This window comes from Camelus ferus, chromosome 23 (assembly GCF_009834535.1).
Source record: "Camelus ferus isolate YT-003-E chromosome 23, BCGSAC_Cfer_1.0, whole genome shotgun sequence".
NCBI lineage: Eukaryota > Metazoa > Chordata > Mammalia > Artiodactyla > Camelidae > Camelus > Camelus ferus.
This window is the reverse complement of record NC_045718.1, coordinates 26,339,824-26,363,877: the sequence shown is the minus strand read 5'-3', so window position 1 is coordinate 26,363,877 and position 24,054 is coordinate 26,339,824. Positions and strand designations below refer to the sequence as shown.

Sequence of the window (24,054 nt, the reverse complement as noted above, 5' to 3'; positions counted from 1 at the left end):
TGGAGCAGCCAGTTTCCGTGATAATGACAGATAAGGATTCAGAACTGATGGAATTAAATACAGGCACCAGGGAGCAGTATGGAAAGCCACCTCTGACTCTGGGTCAAGGATAGATTCCATCAGAACGCTTCTCAGTTTTCTGCTTTTGACCCTAGTTCTGCAAGATAAACAAGACATTTTTCTTAGCTGGAGAATAAGAACACTAGTTCTTCGATATGCTCTGATTTTACCAGGATACAAGTCTAAGAAAGCTTATCTACTTGACCTTAAAATGCCCCAAACTGAAGTTGTCAACTTTGTAAATAAATTCCCATTCCAGTTTCCATGTTTCTGTAGCCAACACGATGTTCTCTTCTTGCCAACGTTCAGAAACGTAGTATTATTTAGCATACCCTCAGATGCAAATAACAGAACTGCTACCTGAGACTAAACAGGACGGAGATCCACTGGCTTAAATACCTGCACCTCTTCAGGACTGACTGGTGCAGCGGGGTCAGTGGAGTCATCCGCTAGCTGCTTTCTCTCCAGCTCTCAGCCTCCTGTCCATGGTGGCTGCATACTGAGGGACTTGCCCCTCATACCCACAGACTGCCTGCCAGGAGCAGTCAAGGCGCTTGCTACTTTGATCACATCCAGCGGGAAATAGCAAAAGTTGCTTCTGGAAGACCCCCTGGAACCTTTCCCCAACATTTTCAACATATTTCTGATCTCACTGGCCTCAGAGGTTCAGGAGTAGGTCACCTGCTTGTTTCTGAACCAGTCCCCGGCAAGGGTAATGAAGTTATCCTTAAGCCAGTCTTACGCATCCAGAAGCTAAATGTGGGGTTAGATTTCCCCTAAGGCACATCATCTGTATCAAGGAAGAGTAGATACCCAGGAATGTTGGAGTTCTTTTAGGAGGGAGGAACAGGAAATGGATTTTGGAAGGCAGTCAAGAATGTCTGCTTTATTTGAAATCTTTGTGTCATCCCTTCCTTTCACCTCATCTAATATATTACTACTTCTATTGCCCTTTTTTTCATTGAATCATAATTGAGCTGTTTCCAGTTTTAACCCTCCTGCAGTTCCTTTCGCATAATACATCCACATCTAAGCTATCCTTTGTTTCCTTGTTTTAAGTAGTTTCCTTTTGCTTGCCAAATAGATTTTATGTCAAAATTCTGATTTTGCTGCACTTTCCTTAGCCTCATGTCCCCCTCCCAGTTGTTTAATGCTCTCCCAGTGGATCCCCACGTGGATTGTACTAATTCCTGCCTGCTCTTTTCCCACAGACGTCTGTACACATAATATATCGGGTGATGGAAAAATTCTGAAAGATGTGTCTGTGTGTATGTATTGCTAGTATGTGACACAGTTTCATTTAGTATTTTGTGTGTATGCTTTCTCATCTAAACTATAAGTTCCTTACTTCAAGGATCACATATTATATTATCATAGTGCACTAGAGCCAGTTAGAAGAGAGGGTGAGGGAAAGAGATAGAAGGGGAGGAGAGGAGGGAGAGAGGAAGGGAGAGAGAAAGAGAGAAAGGGGAGAGAGATAAAGAGAAAAGGACTATTAGGTGGTTAACTTAAAAAGGAACACAGCAGAATGTAACTACTGCCAAATTCTGAAAATAATTGTGATAGTCATTTTATCTAGCCATGCAAGATCTACCCTTCCACCCTTACACATAAAACAACTTTTGAAATCTGAAATACATGACTTCTAGAATACAATGAAATATAAATGTAATTTTTGTACTGAAGACAGAACCATGATTTATTAATAATAGATAACCCTTCAGTGGTGCTTACTTTATGTAGACACTCTTCTAAGTGCCCTACATATATTTAATCGTTTTATCTTCACAGCAATACCTAAAGGTACTTTCTTTTATTTCCCCCATTTTATAGATAAGGAAGCTGAGGCACTGTGATGTGAATTTACTTCCCAAGGTCACTCAGGTAACAGATAGGGTAGCTGGGATTCGAACCTGGGCAGCCCAACTCTAGAGTCCGTGCTCTTAACCACAAGCAGTTGCTGTTTCAGCAATGATTACACGTGCGCGCGAGCGCACAAGCACGCGCGCGAGCGCACACACACACACACACACACACACACACACACACACACACACACAATCACTCCAAAAGAATATACTTCATAGAGTACAAAGATTTAAACACTCAAAAACAAATTAGCATAAAAAATTGATCCCTCACACCTCAGCATAATAAAATAAATTTCAAACTGTGAAGCATCCAGCAGTAATTTCCTCTACGTGAATGAAACTAAATCCTTAAATGATTGTCAGCTTGTGTGACCTGTCGCATTGTCATTTCTGCCGGATGACAAAAGCCCTGTTTTATAATCTTGGGATTATTCTTGAGTTAGAAGGAATTAAGTGATTTACATCTTGAGTTAAATAGCTTATAGCACCCTGTGAGATTCAGCTGATTAAAAGCCTTGATGAGATTCTCATTTGCTTTCTTATGTTAGTATGAGGAGGTTATTGTTTCCAATTTATCATCTGTAGTTTTTTAAAATATAGGATGAGGGAAACAGTTTACTGATCTGAAATGATTTATGATGCCAGCAGATTTGTTGTATCAAATTTTAAAATATATACTAATTGTTATTTCATTTGATCATTTTGAAATTAAAGTTTTTTTAATGTTTCAAATGATGAAATAAAAATTGTTATTTATGCTCTAAGCATGCTTTTTTGTTAAAAACAAAAAGTGGTTTGCTTCTTGGTTACCAATTTTTAGAATGTAAAATCTTCATACTTATTCCAGAAAGGATAATAGGTTATCTACTACCTAGTAACTCTTTAGGTTCCTTTCTGTGGGTCCATGTATATAGAATGTCCTACAGATTTACCTTAAAGCCTAAAAGACCCTAGAAGCAAGTATTAGCACAGGCAGGTTCTGAAATTTTGGGAATATTATGAGTCCTTATATTAAGAAGGAGAATTTGTTCTCATTTTAGTTCACGTATGCTCTTCTACTTGCTAACTTGGTTTAAACAGTTTTTTAGGTTACAATTAAAGGCCTTTAAGTGTTGCATACATTTTGAAAAGGTGTGTACAACTATGAGGAGTAGATTTTTGGTTCTTTTACGTTGATTTTTAACCTAATTAAACTAAATTTTTGGAAACTTTTGAGTTTTAATTCTTTTTTAGTAAAAGGGGTTTCCTAGTCTTTGTAATTTGAAGTAGTTGAATATGCTTGGTTAGATGTATATCTTAAACAGAACGTGCCTTCATAATTATAGTCTTTGTCATCTCAGAATAGTTTAATATTTCATTTAGTTTAGTCCAGAAGAATGAAGGGAACATTTTTTCTGGATTGTGTGTTATGAGTTGCCCTGGCAGGTTATACAGTCATGAAATACCTTAAGAACTTAAGGATATTGCTGTTCTGATTTAGGTAAACATAATTAATTCAAGCATAATCAGTTGTTAAATACTTTAAAATATCTAGCAATTGAGATTAATAACAAAATATTTGTATAAACAAAATATTAGTATACTTAGTATATAGTTTAGTATAAACAAAATAGGTTTTGAAGCTAAATGAATGTTAAATTCATAAATTTCAGAGTATGTTTTGTCATTGTTGTGAGAGGAAAGCTGTTTCATTTTTCTATATTAATGTAGAAGACCCCTAATAATTTGTCCAGTAGGCCTGCAGTTCCCAAGTATAGTAGGTCCACACTTGACCTAGTTTTATCATCTTCAGAGAAATGAATTTCTCTACATAATAAATTTTCCAGATGGCTGAACCTTACTTTTACAACTGACATTTTTTTAAGAGCTTAACTATTTCCTAAATATCTGCTAAATGAATTACCCGTATCACTGCCTTTTTAAGCAAAAAAGTCTGAATATAATTAAAATGTTTGCTTTGTGACTCAGAAGCATCATTATGAATATCAGTGATTGAACTATGATACATTCCAGTGTACAGTGTGATACGTACATTGGGAGATGAAGTAGGTGAAATTATTTGCCCCGTATACTGAATGATTCTGAACTACGTTTTTGAGCCATGTGTCTACTCTTGTTTTTTGTTTTTGTTTTTGTCTTTATCTCGACCACTTGACTCTTACTTTAGTGCACTGTGTCTGACCTTAACCCCCACTTTTACATCGCCTCCAGATTTGCTACATGTGATCTGAGTAAATAGTCAAAAACGGTTCTCAGTGAGGAACTTCCCTGGTAGTAAAGATCACAAATATGAGAGTATAGTTGCTGTCATATCTGTCTTGGTTTTTTTAGAGTTAGACTTTTGGTTTTAGTTTCTTGTTTCCCTAGTTAGCTGTGTTGGAGAGTTGGGGGAGGAAAATTCATTTGTGTGCCTACGTAGTGCCAGACTTTCTCTGAGTATTATCTCACTTACTACATGGCTCACTAAATCTTCACAGCAATCTTATGGGTGGATGTTATTTCCCTATTTTGTGATGAGAAAAATGAGGACTAAGGACTGAGAGAGACCGGACTTATCTGGTCTTATCTTATCCCTGCTTTCCACTAAACCAGGCTGCCTGGCCATAATCATTAGATTTATAACTGACTGCTTTCTACTCTGTTGTGCTGCCTAACATTGTTAGATAACTGATTTCTAGATAAATCAGGTTATCAATTTGTGTAAATCTCAGGTTTCTAGTTCTTGAAGTAAAGGCAGTTTTGAAATAGGACCAACTTCGGAAATGATAACCTTCAAAATAGTTATGCTCAGTTGTTGATTTCTGCTGTTTTAATGTGTCATAATGTGAAAACATGTTAAAAGTATGTCAATATTACTGTGAAGTATTTTTCACAAGGGAGGAAAATTGGGAACATGTTCTTTTGAATCATGAGTGACAAGAGGCTGGTAAATGTTATACCCCTGGGCTTGCTTTTTGTGGTTATTGCTTCATAGTTCAGCCACATCATTTTATCTGGGTATTCAGGTGGTGGTAGGAAACTACTGTTCCTTGTCCTCAGTGTTACTCTGTTACCTGTAAGGTTGGGGAAAGCAAAAAGAATGACTGCATGAGGATAGATAATATTGATAGATAGACAGATGGGCAGATAGAGGAGTAGGGTAGGTTTATAAACCAATTGTACTACTACATGGAGTTGATCAAGTATAGTACATTATGCACAGTAAACAAATCAATGTGAAAAAATAAAAACATGTATTAATGAGTTTAATATAAGGAGAGTGGTTAATGCATTTTTACTCTCATGAAAATTTTAAATGACCGGCTTTTAAAATAAACACTGTAAGTCCAAGTGACATTTTATTAAGAAAAAGATAAATGAACTCTTCAATAAAGAAATTTTTTAAATGTGACTTAGGTTATTAAGAATCCTGTGCGAACTTTTCCTCCAGATAGCATGTAAAATTATTGCTTTGATAATGTAGTTTTCTGATACACTTTACATTTTCAGGGGTGAGAAAAACTAAATAGATTTTGAAAAGGATAAAGGATAAGTTTCATATTGAAAATTGTTTTGTTAGATATTCTGTCTATCTTCTGTGTAGTTTTTTTTTTTTTTTTTACTTTTTTTTTTTTAAATGGAGCGTGATGTCTTCTATACTCTGTTCTACACAATTGATTACAGAGGTGTTGCTGTCCCATTCTTCTGTAACCTAAGAGCAAACAGTTTTGTGATTGCTTCTTATTCAGGGTACTGCCACAAAACTGATTATAGCACCTGAAGAGTCCCATCAATATTTAATATTTGAAAAGATGTTTCAAAAGGCCAAATAATTCACTTAATTAGAAGATGATTGGAAACAACCTCATCTCCCTGTATTGCCTTTCCTTCCTAATAAATTATCTGCAAATGGTTTTTCTATCAGTGTTTTTAAAAAGAATGCTTTTTTGAGCTTATGGGAAATATTTTTCATTTGAACTCATTCTTTACCATCCTGCTAATAGACATGGTTCCTTTGCTTCCTGAAAAACAGAGCAGTTTAATCTTTAAACTTTTTTTGCATTTGTACTATCTGATGATATGTATTTAAAAGAAAATATTTCAGTGATCATTTTCATTTATGTACCTTTACATGTTTTATGTATAAATGCATTTATTTTTTATCTTTATATTCACTCTGAGGCAACAGAGGAATATAGTGTTCCAGAGTTTCTTGCTTTTGCCAACTCTGTTGTTTTTGATGTGAGATTTGTAATTCAGCTTTCCTCCAAGGATTTTTGACACTTGGACATATTCTGCTGTATAGAAATATACATGAATTTCCTTTTGGAATTAATTGGCTGGCAACTGAATTTTCTATTTCTGCTTATTTCTTTCACACTGCTACTTGGATTGCAGTGCTGAAAGCAAACTACATGTCTTATCTTCACTCATTCTTTTATTCTTATAAAATACGTCTATCTTCTTGCAAGGATCACACATTAGTAGTATTTTTGTCATTCTAAAATTAATGTCTCTGAATGTGATGATGGAGAATGGTAAGTGGAATCATTATTTCCAAAACATTGCTTACATATTGACATCATGTTTATTGCCTCATTTGAGCACCTGTTCCCCTTTGGAACTTTACTTATATTTGTAGATATTTCACATATCTCATCCTCCTTACTTGATAAGGAAACTCATATTTTTTCTGTCTCTCTAGGTATATACATTGAGCATCCATCTCCATCTCCATTTGATTTCAGTTCTTTCATACTTAGATGATTTCTGGATCTAAGTTGGAAAAATTATGGACCTACCCATGCAAGGTCCATCTCTTTAACTGCTTTGCTATCCTTTGCCATTGCTGCTGCTTTTTCTGCATCTTCTATTGGTAACTGAATGCCATGTTTATAATCAAAATTATTTCTTCTCTGTGACATTTGCCATTGTTTTTCATCCAGACTATGATCTGCCTTCTGATTCTCATGGAATAATACAAACAGCCATCAAGTGCTAGAAACTCCCAAATATTTTGAATTTTCTCTTATTTTTCTTATTAGGGTGCAGCATAGATGCCAAGCAAGTTGAAGAACAACCTGCAGCTGCAAATGAAGAAGTACTTTTTCCTTTCTGTAGGGAACCAAGTTATTTTGAAATCCCTACTAAAGAATTTCAGCAACCATCACAAATAACAGAGAGCACTATTCATGAAATCCCAACAAAAGACACACCAAGTTCCCATACAACAGGTGCAGGGCATGCTTCATTTACCATTGAATTTGATGACAGTACCCCAGGGAAAGTAACTATTAGAGATCATGTGACAAAATTTACTTCTGATCAGCGCCATAAGTCAAAGAAGTCTTCTCCTGGAACTCAAGACCTGCCGGGGATTCAAACTGGAATGATGGCACCAGAAAACAAAGTAGCAGACTGGCTAGCACAGAACAACCCTCCTCAAATGGTATGGGAAAGAACAGAAGAGGATTCGAAAAGTATTAAAAGTGATGTTCCAGTTTACTTGAAGAGGTTGAAAGGTAAAGTGAATTAATCATTTCAGAACTTCCTATTTTATGATAAAGTTCGGTCTTCAGTTACTACTATTAGATAAATAATTATATGATAGAAATAGAAAACTTCGGCTTTTTCAAAGGTTTATCAAAAGCAAGCCATACTGCCCACATCCAACTTACTCATTCAAAACAGTCTGCCTTCATTTTCTTGCCAAAACCAGATTGATTTTGTGTATTTGTATTTAAGCCATTAAATATATTTCTTTTTCCTATGGAAGTAAAAGATTCATTCAGTTCATCAGGGAGCTCCCTAGAAGACAATTCTCATCATTTTCTTGACTCAAAGAAAAGATATGGTCAACTCTATTCTTCTCTATTGTGTGTTTCCTTTAGAATGGCAGTATTTCAATTTTGAAAGAAATTTTAAGCTATTGGATAATGGGCTAAAAGTTCTGCTTTGGTAATATAATGCACAGTATTTCAACCTGTTATTAGGTTGCTTATGAAACAAAATTTTTTTTGTTTAGAGATACTACGAATTAATTGAAATAAGAATTTTTTCACTAGTAAGACTTTTTATGAAAATTACAATTGAATGTTTATTTGTGAAATAGTTACTATAAATGTTTTATTAGTATAACACGGCCACAGTTAGTAAAATCTTTATACCTGTATATCAAGGTATCAGCAGATCAATTTTTTTCCATTGGTTTTGCTAATTAAATTTAATTTAGAATTTACTGAATAAAGATTTATGTTACTCTATCTTAATTTTATTTAACAAGCTATCTATAAGGGAATGATTGTATGTTAATCTGACCATTCTGTTACTATACAAAAAGTTAGAGTTAAAAAAAAAAACTCATTGAGGTCGGAGATTATATATTACTTACCTTATATGTCTAATGCTTTACCTGGGACTTGAGTATGTGATAGGTGCTCAGTAATTTGAATAAACAATGAATGACTTCACTATCATTTACAAGACCCTGTACTTTATGCCCTGGGATTCTGACCTAAATCTGTACATTAGTGATTAGATATTTAAAAACCTTATCAGAAATTATACAATCAAATTACTGTTATCCCTCAAAGTTATTTAGAGGTAGGCATACATCCTAATATGTTGCCATTGCTTAGAACTCTGTTTTTGGATTTGCCATCAGGCCATTTTATGGACCATCCAAGAAAATGTTTTTTTGAATGTAACTCATTTTTGATCCAAGATAGATCCATTTTATTTCCTCAGATATATTTACAAATGACATATTAGGTAAAAATTTTCCACAATTTAGTACATCCCAGAGTATATACCTAGAGTCTAAATAAATTTACAAAAGTAAATAAATAAATAATTTAATTAATTAATTAATTAATTTACATATAGCAAATCATAACAATTTTATAATAATTAGACTTTCAGTAACTGCTTCGATCAGTCAAAAACTTGAAAGTAGGCAAAACAAAACAAAATACCTCTGCTCCTGCAAGCATAGAGTGCATGCACTTTGGGAGAGTGAAGAAAATAATGTTTACAAAGCCCATACACTTTTACCCTTCAGGAAAGTTGTAGCTTCTTTTGGCCACAGCTACTGACTGGGTACAGTTAACCTATTCTAAAAAATGCTAAAAGAACTCCAGCATATTTATGCCTGATTAATGATAGATAAAGAAAGAAGGAAACTCAGTGAGACCAGTTCCTAGTGATTGTTTTTGTTGAGTAAAAAGAGAAATTGGAGTTCTGATCAGATGTCTTGTCTTGTGTTAACACTGAGAAATGCAAAATGAATAATAATTTTTCAAAAAAGAAAATGGCTAATCCAAACGGAATTTTAACCTATAACTTAAAGAAAGGATACTGAAAGGACCTGACACCAGATAAGTGCCAAATTTTATATGTTGGTACAAGAGCTAAATTTTGTAAAGGTGGTGTTTCCGTATTGTAGATGTGTGTGATACGAGCTACTTGGTCTTATTACTTAGGAAATATGGGAGTTCATTTATTTACAGCTCTCACAAACTGGGTTCCTTTTCAGTGCAGCCAGTGTAACATGAAATAGGTTGTGCAATGTCATGTTTTTAGTGAGTTTTATATTTGAACTAGTAAGGTTTTTGGTTTTGCATTCTTTCTGTGATACCTGATTCCTAGTTTAATTACTGAGACAGGAATTCCATTAATTAAACACCTGTTTTTTTTTCTTTTCAGATTACATTTTAAATAGTTTCTAATTTGAAAAAGGATTTTCAGATTTGCTGTTGTATCTGATGTTTATAATATTAATCACTGTCACTCTGCAAGAAGTGCTCCCAGAACCCCTTCATTTTGGTCTTATTCACTCCCTTTGCTTAGCTTGCCTGTTACCTTCCCAAAACGTCACACTTTTCTGTGTGCTCCACTCTCTTCTGAGTCTTCTGACGCCCTTTATGTACCACATTTTTATAGCCAGTGCTCTTGTGTTAAGTCACTAGCACCAATTGGTAACTTCTGCATTCATTAGAGACAAGCCCATGAGTATTAAAACAAAACTTTTCCTTGGACATACGTCCTTTTCCCTCCCTAGCCCCAACGTCATTCAATTCTGATCATCATCTTGTTTAATACCACATTATTCAGCAGGTATTCAGATTGAAATTTGTAACCCAGAAAAATATAAAACTCAGATTTAGTCCTAAAATTATTGGAATACACCTGGCTGACTAGATTCATTTATAGCTTTCTTCTAAAACTGTCATTTAAGTTCTCATTTGTGATTCAGTCTAAAAACATACATAGAGTAACTCTTGGCTTTCCATTAAATTCATGCTATAATAATATAATAATTGTCATTTGCTTGTTTTTTCTAATGTTCTTATTATTTAGGTAATGAAAATTCTAAATCAGTGAAAAATCAAGTAATTTTTATAAAGTTTCACATTTAATCCCTGACAAAGCTATGAAGGTAACAAAAACCTCTTTTGGGAGCTGTACAAATTCAAGTACAGTATTCTAACTTAACTTTATATGCTTGATGGAGAAGACACATTTTATCTCGTTAAATTTAGCACCATGCCATTTGTCCAGGTTGATTAATGTAGGATTTCGTAACTACACTTTTCCATGCTAGGCCTCTTAGCATGCTTTATTTAACTCTTCAAAGCCACCAGTTAAATGAGCACACATGCAAAATTTCAAAAATTATCAGAGCTAGAAAAACGCTTATAAAGAATTTTGTATTAATTGGTGGAAACTACAAGTATGCATCTTTTTATTAAAAAGGGAATGTATGCTATACTTTTGGAAGTATTGAACAATCACTGAAAGTTAAGATTCATCACCTTTTTAGTGGCATTTCTATTCCCTTTTCCTATGTAACGATAAGTATTTCAGTGGGAATCACACTTTTTTTCTGTCTGTCTCTCTAGTAAGAAAGACAAAATTTTGATTGCTTAAAATTTTGATTTTGTATGAGGTTTGAAGGCAGGATTAATGGTCAGTGTTGTAAATACAGACTATCACAGATGATATAGCATTGCTTACCTGTTAAGGCATTGATGAATCATTATAAAGTTAAAATTTGCAGAAAGAAAAGTAATCCTATTCAGTTGTTTATAAAGGAGTCATTGTTGGTTGATAAAATTTGAATGTAAGCACTGCAGTTGAGGGAAGTTTGCAGAGCCTGTTACTGAAAAGAACATATGACTTTGGATTGAAAAGGGGGAGGGGAACAAAACAAATGGCACTTTTGTATACGCTTCTAATTTTCTACATGGGATTTTTTTCCTTTTCTATTATGCGGTTTCTTTTTTGTGTCCAGGAAATAAACATGATGATGGTACACAAAGCGACTCAGAAAACGCAGGGGCTCACAGGCGCTGTAGCAAACGTGCAACTCTTGAGGAACACTTAAGGCGCCACCATTCAGAACAGAAAAAGCTACAGAAGGCCCAGGCTCCTGAAAAGCATCAAGACCAAGCTGTTGTAAGTCAAACTGCTTTTATGATTGCATTCTTTGATGAAGACAATCCCAGAAAAAGAAGGTCATATTCTTTTACTCAGAGTACGGGCATCTTGTGTCAGGAAACTACTTATTCAGCATCACATACAAAACTTGAAAAAACAAAGACAAAATCTCCAACAGCAGATGCCAAAGTGGTTTCTTTGTCTTTACAGACTAGCTCTGCGCACCACAGAGGGGGGCATGGTGTTCCACATGGGAAGTTGTTAAAACAGAAATCAGAGGAGCCATCGGTGTCAATCCCCTTCCTACAAACTGCATTATTAAGAAGTTCAGGGAGTCTTGGGCACAGACCAAGCCAGGAGATGGATAAAATGTTAAAAAATCAAGCTACTTCTGCTGCTTCTGAAAAGGATAATGATGATGACCAAAGTGACAAGGGTACTTATACCATTGAGTTAGAGAATCCCAACAGTGAGGAAGTGGAAGCAAGAAAAATGATTGACAAGGTAAATAATTGAAATTTGGGTATGATACTAGTTTTCTCGTGGTGTATTTGACTGTTGGAAATTATTGGAGAGAGACAAAGTTTTCTCATGTAGTCAGTGGTATTGAAACTTCAGGATTTTGCTAGGGAACTGCAAGACTAACAATAAGATCAAAATGCAATCTGATTTTATTCTGCATATATTCTGAATATACCTGAGTTCATAGCATAAAGTCCTGTACATATAAGCTATTTGGACCTTATAAAGTTGTATAATTTTAGGATAGACTTTTAAAATGTTATACTTTGGCCATTTTCACTTTGCATTTATTTAAAACTAAAAATCAAACAAACCCAGATTGCTATGACTCTGTCAATATAAACATAAACGTTAGCTGATAATAGTTAAACAAAGGTTCCTGCCTACTAATTTCATTTTGGAAGCACATGAAAATACGTATGTTTTACTCAATTTTGTTCTTTGTCCTTATTTTCTTCTCTTAATTTTTATTCACCGCTGTCTGTGGTGACAGAAAAGAAGTATATGAAAACAAACTCAGCGTGTTTATGATACTCTTGAGTTTAGCCAAGTGTATACCTAGTCATGATGATTATTTACATTTCAGATTTGTTCTTTGATGTTATTGGTTAATGTATATGATGATTGTTGTATGGTATAAAAAGTAGTTTTTCTCAATCTGGCTCCCAGTAATAGAAAGTAGACTTTCGAATTGGCTGTATGTTTTATCCCCTGGGAAACAGCAACATAAATTTTGCTAAACATTAATCTCTTGTTTAGTTCTTGTTATTTAGCATGTGAACTTGTTAGAAATATAGAATCTCAGGCCCATCTTAAACATTCAGAACCAGAATCTGCTTTAAAAGCAAAATGCGTGTGCCCAGTAACATTTGAGATGCACTGGTTCAGATGATGAGTTCACAGTGTGGTCTTTCAGGGTCTTTCAAGGAGTAAAATTATTAGGATTTATATTTACTTTTGATTTCATGGTTTTCATTTCCATTTAGGAGTGTGTTCTGTAGTGTATGCAGTCTGTTGCTTGGTATATGTATATAATTTCTAAACATACATTTACTGAGGAGCATATGCTCAAAATTTTTTACTGTTGGGGTGTACAACTCCAAACTTTTCAAGACCCATTAGTTTAGGAAATAGATGTTATGTGAGCAATGTTATAATAATTGTTAGAGAAATAAAGCAATTAAGAAACAGATAAAGTGATTTTTCTGATTATATTAAAGGAAATTTAAAGACACAGTGTTAGCAATAGAAAATGACTCTCGGTGATTTAGAATTATTTTCATCATTGGGAATCAATAATGACATTTCTTTCAGATTACTTTAAAGTTTATAATTTTTCCTCTGGTTATTGAGAACAAGTATACTGCTATTTAAAATACTGTCAAATAGAAAATAGAAGGATAGGTTTTGAAAAAAAGAATGCTAAGAAGTTTTAAAATTCAGATTAATATGCATTTTATCCTATTATACCTTTGACTTATGTATATTTCATTCATAGTTTTTGATGTTTTCTCTATTAAAAGACTATCTTACAGTGAGGGATTATGTTACAGTATTTAAGAACATCAACACAGGCAGGAAGATAGGTCTGAGGTTAAGTACAAACTTTGCATGTATTAGATCTATGCCCTTGAGTAAACTAACCTCTTTAAGCCTGTGTTTATTTTTTCAATAAAATGGAGGAAATTTCACTAGGTTATGAACAGAATTAAATAAAATATTAACACAAAAGGTTTATTACAATGCCTGTCTTATAATGAAAGGTCCATAAATTTTAGTTAGCTATGTTATTACCCTTATTAGGAGTTTCCACAGATGGATCTTTACGCTAGGTATTGATAAATGCTGGCAAGTTCCTCAGTATTGAAATGGGCAGATCTGAGCTCAGGTGGAAGTTAGAGTGCAGGGGCCAGAACTGCGGAAAGCCGGGAAAGGAGTCTTTATTGCAGGTGAGCCTCGTCAGTAAACTGCGGGACAGAGAGGAGCACCACAAAGCCTGGTGTGTACTTGCTGTCTGTAATCATCGTAAACATCTTTTTTTCATTTTCAAAAAGAGTCCCAGTTTCAATGACAGATTATATGGTCACATTATGATAGGGAAGACCAGGATTTTAAAGCAAGATTCATTTAAAGGAGTAATATCAGAATGTGACTGAGTGGATAATTCATTTTTAGTTTGTATAAGCCAGAAAACAAAGCTAAGGCCTTAAGTCTAGGCAAAAACAAGAGTCACACAAATATCACCATTTGATAGTTTCCTTTTTATTTATTTGCCTCCCCTCTCCCCCATAACACACACACACACACAAGAATATAAACTCTATGACTGCAGGAACCTAGTGCCCAGCATATAAAATATCCTCAATAAACACTGAATTTAATTGCTAACTGAGCTCATTTTGAAATGTAGAATTAATCTCATAACAGGCATGGTCAAGTAGGGTTTTCTGAAAATATGGACCAACCTGTTTAAAAGCACAGGAAGTGAAAGTCTTGTTCAGACGACCACAGTCACTTTTAGAGAGATGAGATGGAACTAGATGTTGCAGGCCCCTCGTAACGTACTAAGGACTTTAGATTTTTTAATGCTGAAACGTTTAAGTATAGCAGAGAGAATCAAATAACTCTCATAAATGTGAAGAATGGATTGAAAATTGGAAAGGCTGGAAGCAGAGAAGGCAGTTAAAAAGCTGCTGACATGTCCAGTAGTCAGTTGGATATAAATGTCTGGATCTTAGATAAGAGATCTGGGCTGGAATACAGATTTTGGAATTAAGAGAGTAGCTGAATGCAAGATAATAGACGAGATCACCTGGAAAGAATGTATAGCATGAGAGGAGACAAAGTATGAAATTCTTAGCAACACCAACATGGGTGGACAAAGGAATAAGAATGAACAGAAGAGGATCAAACAGAGGAGTAAGAAAAGCCAAAAGAAAATAGCGTCTTGGAAACAAAAACAGAGTCAAAAAGGAGTAAGCAGCATTATCACATGATGCACTGATGTTAGGTGTGTTAAGCCCTAGAATGCCTTTTCAGTTTTTTCCAAAAATACATTGTCTTCCTGGGTCTAGAGGAGATAGGCAGAACATATATTTGCATCTTAACTCAGGAGAAGTTGCACCCTGTTTAAACAGGATCTCTAAAAAGATGACTATATTAAAACGCCATTATCTTTTTCTGTGCTGGTTACAGTTAAAACGTACTGAGATATCCCCTCCCCTAAACCCTAAATTATGGGATTACAGCATTTTGGTTTGTATTTTTGTGCTGTGTGTTTGTCAGTAGATAAACTTATTTTATGCTTTGTCCCAGAATTTCCCTTTTATAGCATTAACACAAATGTCTGTTATTTATAAAGACCTCTTAAGTTTTACATCTAAGCTTACATGGAGATGCGCTATAATAAGAAAGTGCTGTTAACTACCTGGATTAAAGGTAATTATCTCCCATAGCAATGCTAATTTCCCCTAGACTTCCTTCCTTAGACTTCCCTGTGACACCTAGAGAACCCATCATAGCACCGGTTTCTTTTCCCCACTCCTTCACCCAAGCACTGCTGAGGGAAGAGGAGGGTGTTGTCAGGGCTACTTCCTAGCCTTTCAAGCTAAGTGAGAAAGACTTGTAGTGAAAACAGAAAGCTAAATATTAAAACAAACAAAGAAAATGATCATTATAGAGGGCTTGAGGCTCTGTCTTTTGGGAAAAAAGTGTTTCTTCTCTCCATAAATTTCATATCATCATAGACCAGTTCTTCCAGATACTTCTGTCCTGAATTTTGATTCTCCAGATACCTCTTATTAGCATATTCTCTCCCTTCATGGGGCCTTGTGTCTATCAGTGCTGATTTTGTGGGAATGAAGCGCGGAATGAGGAGCATCTCGAGCAGTCAGTCAGCCCAAAGCGAGTCAGTGCTGAGGCCTTGGATCAAGGTGTAAGCAGTTTGGAATAGAGATATTCCAAACTGTGCTGTTCACAGCCAGATTTTAGATTAGGTCCAAGTCAGAGCCAGGGAACTATGATAAACCAGAGTCAAAATATAAATAGACAGTGCCAGGTAGAACACAGAGGAAGGCAGCATGTTCAAAGTCCACTGGAACATCAAATCAGATGTATGGGAACTAAAACATAAAAGATCAAATAAGAGCCTTGAGTGGTGAGAGAAGACCTTGATAACAGAGGTTGCATTTGGATTTTGGCTTAAAATTTTTCAACTTTCTGTCAATCCAGAAATAATCTGAGTTAATGGGCTAAAGCAAATAGTGGTTCTTAACGGTAAATTCTGACAGCTTGATTTTTCTTCCTCTTATACTGATCTTTTTTTGCCATCTCTTCACTGAGCAATTTTTTAAAAAAATTTTCTATCAGGAGGATTCACTTTTGGTCCCTCCGATGGATGCTCCTCTCCCCTTCTTAGCACCCCCACGTCCTTCATAGGTATAGGAAACCCTATCCTGCTGTGTTCATTTCCAGAGCTTCCTAGGGTAACCCTCACCTTTTTTCAGTCAAGAGCTTAACATTTAATAGGTTTGCGCTGCCCCCTCTTTTCCTTTCTCTATTAGTGTATGAAATCTTTTTAATTTTTCTGCTCTTGAGGGGTTTTCCACTTACTGTGCCCTAGGCTAATGAGCTCTTCTTTGTGTGGTTTTTGGTTTTGTTTTGTTTTGTTTTTGCAGGCATACCTCCTTCTCATAATTCACTTTCAGAGACACTCTCTGAGCACCCTATCTAAAATACCTCGGCATTCCCCTCTTATTACCACATTTTATTTTCTTTATAGAACTTACCGCTAGCTAGTTTATTTTCTCTCTGTCCTTTCTAGAATGATCTTATTTATCTTGATCACTTCTGTATTTCTTGTGCCTAGAACAGTGCCTGGCATGTAGCAGCCACCCGATAAATATCTTTTGCATAAATGAATGAATGAGAAGGAAAATTTTGTGACATGCTTTTTCATTTTTATCAACATTTGTATGTAGTTACTTATAGATTAGTTAATTTATTTCAGTGAATTTATTATCAATTGTGTAAATCCAGCTAGTCCTCCACAGTTTTTCTATATTTTACATGCTGAAACTAGTTTATATTTTGATTCCAAAATAACTTGTTAAAATGTGTAGTTTAAAACCTTGTGTGTTTTATAAGCTTATATTTGTAATAAGAAATATGAAAACTGCATGAGAATATAGGTTGTGTCAGAAGCAATGTATAAGTTATAGGGGAATTGCCTTGATTAATAGAAAACTAGAAGTATCTTTAGAGTTTCCAGCAGTACCCACCTAACTATTTAGTGCTTAAAAATCTCCTTGGCAAAGAAGGAGTTAAGATGGTCCTTGATGAGTGGCCAGATTTTAGGGATGAAAGAAAGGAATGCATGACAATGAAATAAGCCATAAAGAGGAGAGAGAGAAAGGGGACATTTTAACTATAGAAACATTAGGTTAGACCAGAGTGTAATTTGAATATACAAAAGGAGGAACTAATAGGAAAAGAATGCTAATCAGTGATGGAAGAGATTGTGACCATAAGACTCATAAGGAATGGGAGGGATCAAGGATATAGGACAGATCCTGGGAGGGGACAATGATTTGAGAGCATGTTTTACCCAGAAAATGTGAAAAGGAAGAAGCCAAGGCTGGAATGGTGACTTTTTTAAAAAAACTAAGGTAAAATTCATCTAACAGTCCCCATTTTAGCCATTTAAAGCATTGTGCGACCATCAGCACTGTCTAATTCCTGGACATTTTCATCACCCTAACAAGAAGTCCCATACCTGTTAAGCAGTCACTTCTGATTCTCCCCTCCCACAGCTCCCTGGCAACCAACCGCTAATCCACTTTCTGCATCTATAGGTTTGCTTATTCTGGTCATTTCATATAAATGAAATCATAATATGTGGCCTTTTGTGACTGGCTGCTTCACTTAGGATAATCTTTTAAAGGTTCATCTATGCTGTTGCATGCATCAGTACGTCATTCCTTTTTATGACTGAATAATATACCCTTATGTGGATATGCAGCATTTTATTTATCCATTCATCCATTGATGGACATTTGAGTTGTTTCTACCTTTTGGTGATTGCAAATTATGTTCTATGAACACGCCTGTACATGTGTTTAATGTATACCATGATGAAATATAAAATGTCTATCCCATCCCCATTCTGAACTCTTTTTTCTAGCAATTTGGTCCAAATTTTAAATCTGAAAGTTGATTACAAATACGTTATATTGGATATGGGTGGAATCACCTCAGGACAAAGTCTAGAAAGAAAAGATGAGAAAATCTAGCAAACTTGGTCTCTGCGTTGAGGAGCACTCACGTTCTGTTTAAGTATTGTATGTCAAGTTATATGTACTTCACAACATTTTTATTGAAGTATAGTCGATTTATAATGTGCTAATTTCTGGTGTACAGCATAGTGATTCATTTATACATACATATATTTCTTTTCATATTCTTTTTCATTGTAGGCCATTACAAGGTATTGAATATAGTTCCCTGTGCTATACAGTAGGACCTCATTGTTTATTTTATATAGTAGCTAGTATCTATAAATATGTACTTTTTTAGATGTGAAAATTATTGTAGCTTTAAAGTACACAGATAGCCTGGCTGTCTCTGTCTTCTTTGTTATTACCGGAAAGTTGTGGATTTTTTGTACCTAGACATGAAAGTGACAGTTTGGATTTCAGGCTGAGCTAGTCATTACTGCCATTAAGATTTCAAAACACGATCAAAAATACAGGCATGGACTTTGAAGGCTCCTTTACCCATACAGCAGTACTTCAGGCCCTATCACTTGTTTGGAAAATAGTTACTTCTCTGACAGATACATGGATAGCTATCTCTAAAGCTGTAAAAGGAATCCGTAGAAAGTCATCTGAGTACTCAGTAGTTCTGTACAACTCCAGTCCCCTTCCCTAAAAACATCAGTTCTCTGAGTGTGTGTCTTTTGTTATCATTTCAAAATAGCATCAGAAGTGATTTGGAGAGATTTAATGTATCTTATTTGAAACCACTCGTGCTTAGATGTTTGAGGGAATCAAGTTCTGGCAGTCCATTTTGAGTATGGATTAGAATTAAATATCATCAAATCAGAAATTAACCGAAGGTTAAATTAACATGCCAGAGAGAAACAACATGCAAGTAATCACATACGCTTTTTTTTTAATCTTTTACTACCAAACTTGAATTAGAATTTTTTCCTAATAATTATACAAAGAAGGAAATAAACTTCAATAAACCTGGAGTTCAGTGACTTGAGTTAGATATAATTTTAAAATTTTACTTTAAGATAGTCTCAAATAACTTAGGTCTAATTTCTTTCTTTACAAGTGGGATTGAAGGCAAGGCACACAGAAAAGTATACTTAGTATGTTTTAGTGCTCTTCTTGTTTAACTAATTCTAATGCTTAGCAAAATGAAGCAGGTTTATTTTTTCCCTTGAATACACTGTGCTTCCTTGTATTATTAAAATTCATATTTGAGGGAGGAGAGTATAGCTCAGTGGTAGAGCGCATACTTCGCTTGCTCAAGGTCCTGGGTTCAATCCTCACTACCTGCATTAAAATAAATAAATAAATAAAGACCTGATCATCACCCCCCCCAAACAACCCCAAAAATTCATATTTAATTTAAAGTTAATAATATGCAGTTTGCTCTTAAAACAAAGATAATGTGGTGGCTCAACTGAGTATTAAATTATAATTCTTACAAACTATACAGTTATATTTGAATTAAATGTTAACTAATGCCATCTAGTGGTAACATTTCCAAGTTTAGTGAATTTGAAAATCTGGTATCTACTTTACTAAATGTGGACTTCAGGATTTATCAGATAAGTGTACTGTATTATTAAAAAGTTTTCTGGAAAATAGTTTAACCTAAGGGTTTTTTTCTTTTTTTTAGAAAATGAAGGCTCTTTGGTTATGTTCTAAATTAGTGCTAATTCAAAGTCACATGATTATTCTTCATTGTAATAATTAGAGCCACAACTAATACCTACAAATAATAAGCATTAGGAACATAGTAGGCTTAAGAGTAAAACAGTAAAGTTTATTTAGTTATATCCTTTTTCCAGTCTGTTTAACAATATCAGGGCCTATTATGTGCCAATAAATGAAAAAGACTCAAGTCCTGGTCTTAAAGGCATATGATTGATTGATGATCTCTGTGTTTAGAATATTTCAGAAGTGTTAACCGTAGACATCCTCCTTATTGAAAATGCTGATCTGTGTGCGTAGACCCAGGAATCAGCAATTCAGAGGCCTTGAAGTGATTTTTAGGAAAATAAAGTGTGAGAGTTATGTTATATTCTATTCAAAGATCATACAATAAAATCTGTTATTTGGTACCTTAGAAAATTTTATAAATGTAACTCATATGTAAATGTAAAATGTTTGTTAGGGAAGGAAAAATATAAAACAAGCTATACCCTTAAGCTTCCAACATGCTTCTCAAAAATAACAGAGCAAAGAGACAAGCTGAAAACAAGCTGAAGTGGTTTGGTACTCTTTCCCAAGTATTGGCATTATTATAATGTTTAACATTATTAACATCTTTTTTGTTGAAGTATAGTTGATTTACAATGTTGTGTTAGTTTCTGGTGTAGAGCACAGTGATTTAGTTATACATATATATATTCTTTTTCACTATAGGTTATTGCAAGCTATTGAATATAGTTCCCTGTGTTATATAGTAGGACCTTGTTGTTTATCTATTTTGTATATGGTAGTCGGTATCTGCTAATCCCCAAATCTTAATTACCCCTCCACACTCCCCTTTCCCCTTTGGTAACCATGTTTGTTTTCTATGTCTGTGAGTCTGTTTCTGTTTTGTAAAAAAGTTCATTTGTGTCACTTTTTTAGATGCTACATATAAGTAACATCATATGATATTTTTCTTATTCTGACTTACTTCACTTAGTATGATAATCTCTAGGTCCATCCATGTTGCTGCAAATGGCATGATTTCATTCTTTTTTATGGCTGAGTAGTATTCCATTGTAGATATATACACCGCATCTTCTTTTTCCAGTCATCTGTCAGTGGACATTTAGGTTGCTTCCACGTCTTGGCTATTGTAAATAGTGCTGCTATGAACATTGGGATGCATGTATCTTTTCAAATTATAGTTTTCTTCGGATATATGCCCAGGAGTAGGATTGCTGGATCACATAGTAACTTTATTTTTAGTTTTTTAAGGAATCTCCATACTGTTCTCCATAATGGCTGCACCAAATTACATTCTTACCCACAGCATACGAGGGTTCCCTTTTCTCCACACCCTCTCCTGCATTTATCATTTGTAGTCTTTTTTATGATAGCCATTCTGACCAGTGTGAGGTGATACCTAATTGTAGTTCTGGTTTGCATTTCTTTAATAATGATATTGAGCATCTTTTCATGTGCCTGTTGGCCATCTGTGTGTCTTCATTGGAGAAATGTCTGTCTGAGTCTTCTGCCCATTTTTGAATTGGGCTGTTTTTTGTTATTGAGTTGTGTGAGCAGTTTATATATTCTGGAAGTTAAGTCCTTGTCAGTCACATCATTTGCAAATATTTTCTCCCAGTTTGTAGACTGTCATTTCATTTTGTTTATGTATGGGTTCCTTTACTGTGCAAAAGCTTCTAAGTATAATTAGGTCCCATTTGTTTATTTTTGCTTTTATTCCTATTGCCTTGGTAGGCTGACCTAGGAAAAAATTGCTACAATTTATGTCAGAGAAGCTTTTGCCTATTTACTCTTCTGGGAGATTTATGGTGTCCTGTGTCATGTTTTAGTCTTTAAGCCATTTTGAGTTTGTTTTTGTTCATGCGTCTGAGGGAGTATTCTAACCTCACTGATTTACCATGCGACTGCCCCGCTTTCCCAACACCACTTGCCTAAGAGACGTAAATCCTGAATATCTCTTATTTATTATCAAATAGTGCATTTGCTAAATAACAAAAAAGGATAGTTGCATTTACATAAGCTGTCACTGCCCTGTTTTCTTCTTTAGCTGTTAGTCCTATTGGATATTACCCTGTCATTAAACAAGTTTCCCTCATTTTTGAAAATAGCTATTGGAATTAATTTAAAATATTGTTATTTACCTCTGAAGTTACTAATAAGAGTCACATTAATCTGGTGCTCAGACTTTTCATTTATAAAATAATTTTCTCTTAGGTATTTGGAGTAGATGACAATCAGGATTATAACAGGCCTATTATCAATGAAAAAGACCTGGTGAAAGACTGGGCTCTCAGTTCTGCTGCAGTCGTCATGGAAGGAAGAAAACCACTGAGTACGTCTGGATTTCACAGCTCAGAGGTATATATCTCTTCCTCATATTTTTTTTACATGCACAAAATGATTAATTTTTATCATTTGTAATTACAACCGACCCTTGAACAACACAGGTTTGAACTGCGCAACTCCATTTCACACACAGATTTCTTTCACCAGATAACATGCTACAGGAGTACACAATCCAAGGTTCGTTGACTCCAAGGATGAGGAACCATGGGTACAGAGGGCCGACTGTAAAGTTATACATGGATTTTTTGCCTGCACAGTGGGTTGGCACCTCCATTCCCCCCACCTCCCACCTTTGTTCAAGGGTCAACTGTATATTACCTTAAGCAACTGATATGTCCTCTTATAAAATACTTTTGAATTAATATTCTTTTGTCAGTGAGGGAAAATGTTAAATTTCAGTAAGCAGTTAATGAGCTGTATGCTCACTGCTCTAATTGGCATTATGAGATAAAATAGGAAAAATACACTGCTTCTGCTTTCCAGGAGGTCATGTATTTAGAACGGGAAGATCTATCATGCCAGGAAACATGTGCAAGGTTATACCTTATAGATACAACTTATAAACCCAAATAAGTGCCCTAATAGTACAGCCCAGGATGTAACTAGAAAAATGTGAAATTAATTAAAGGTGGCTTGTTTCCAATAGCCATGAAGTCAGCATGGTACAGTAGAGCTTCTAAGACCTGAGTGTAAATCCCAGAAATTCCATATCTAAGAGTGCCTTTGAGTCAGTCACTTCCTCTCTCATATCTTCAGTTTTCTTATCTGTAGAATGGTAATTTTGATAAAATCTATTTACAGGGAGTATATTGAAGCACACATAAAGCACCCAGCATAGTTACTGTCTGAGATTTATGCATTCAACAAATGTTTATTCCCTTATTGGAAATGATACTAGAATTTCATTTTATCATTCTACACTGATAAAATGTCAGAAGGAAATGTAAAAAATGTGTATAACTAAGAAGTATTTTTTTTTGCTTGTAATTTTTTTTAACATTTTTTATTGATTTATAATCATTTTACAATGTTGTGTCAAATTCCAGTGTTCAGCACAATTTTTCAGTCATACATGGACATATACACACTCATTGTCACATTTTTTTCTCTGTTAGTTACCAATAAGTATTAATTAATTATAATTTCTTCAACTAGTAAGAGCTAACATTCAGTGGAAGCTTTCAGTGTACCATTTTACAGATAATGAAACTGAAGTATGTAGAAATTAACTTGATCGAGGTCTTAAAACTAGTTTCTGTGGAGCCAGAATTTGAACCTTAAGGACCCTTGATTTCTTAACTCATTCTCTTACTTTTTATTCTATACTCTCACGAAAGATGTTAATTTAAATTATATAAATAGTAAATAGATATAAATATAAAAAATCTTAAGGTATAAATAAAACAACATAAGAAGTGTTATATTTGTGTGAAATGTAAGTAAAATATTTTTCCTGAACAAGTAAATACACTTGTAAATTTGCCCATTAATATTGATGTTGTCCCCTTATGGTCTGCTATTTCCTAAAACTGTCAGAACAAAACAAGTTGTATTTTAGAGTTCTTTTTCCCTCCTTGATCTTAGAGAATTTTTATTCTGATTTCTGTTTTACAAGATGCTTAATTTACTTACTGAAAAGCAAGTGATATTTATTTGAAGCAATGTTTTGGTATTCTGATACGTCTCCAAAGGGTGCAGGTGGCTGTGAACTTGTAAGACTGCCTGTTCTCTTCTCTGTCCCCTCGACCCCTGCCAAGTAAATTTCTGTGTAGCCCGAGTAGGTACCTGCCCTTGAAGGGGTCACCTTAACAAGCCATTAGAACAGTCTTCACCGAATGGTTCTACATTAATGTGTGTCACTGAAACACACCCTATTGTGAGTA

General features: G+C 34.7%; 1 protein-coding gene across 9 annotated transcripts in view; it reads left to right on the top strand.

Annotated features, from left to right (window-relative positions):
* Nucleotides 1-24,054, top strand: part of CEP170 (centrosomal protein 170) — a 100,259-nt gene that overhangs the window by 41,424 nt on the left and 34,781 nt on the right. For 6 of the 9 annotated variants that reach the window (XM_014559990.2, XM_032466517.1, XM_032466516.1 and 3 more), the window contains exons 8-11: nt 6,956-7,432; nt 11,203-11,366; nt 11,559-11,852; nt 22,040-22,183. In XM_014559990.2, the coding sequence (XP_014415476.1) occupies nt 6,956-7,432; nt 11,203-11,366; nt 11,559-11,852; nt 22,040-22,183 (1,079 nt within the window). The remainder of the gene's footprint in view (nt 1-6,955; nt 7,433-11,202; nt 11,367-11,558; nt 11,853-22,039; nt 22,184-24,054) is intronic. The other 3 variants (XM_032466521.1, XM_032466520.1, XM_032466519.1) reach the window with 1 other exon arrangement.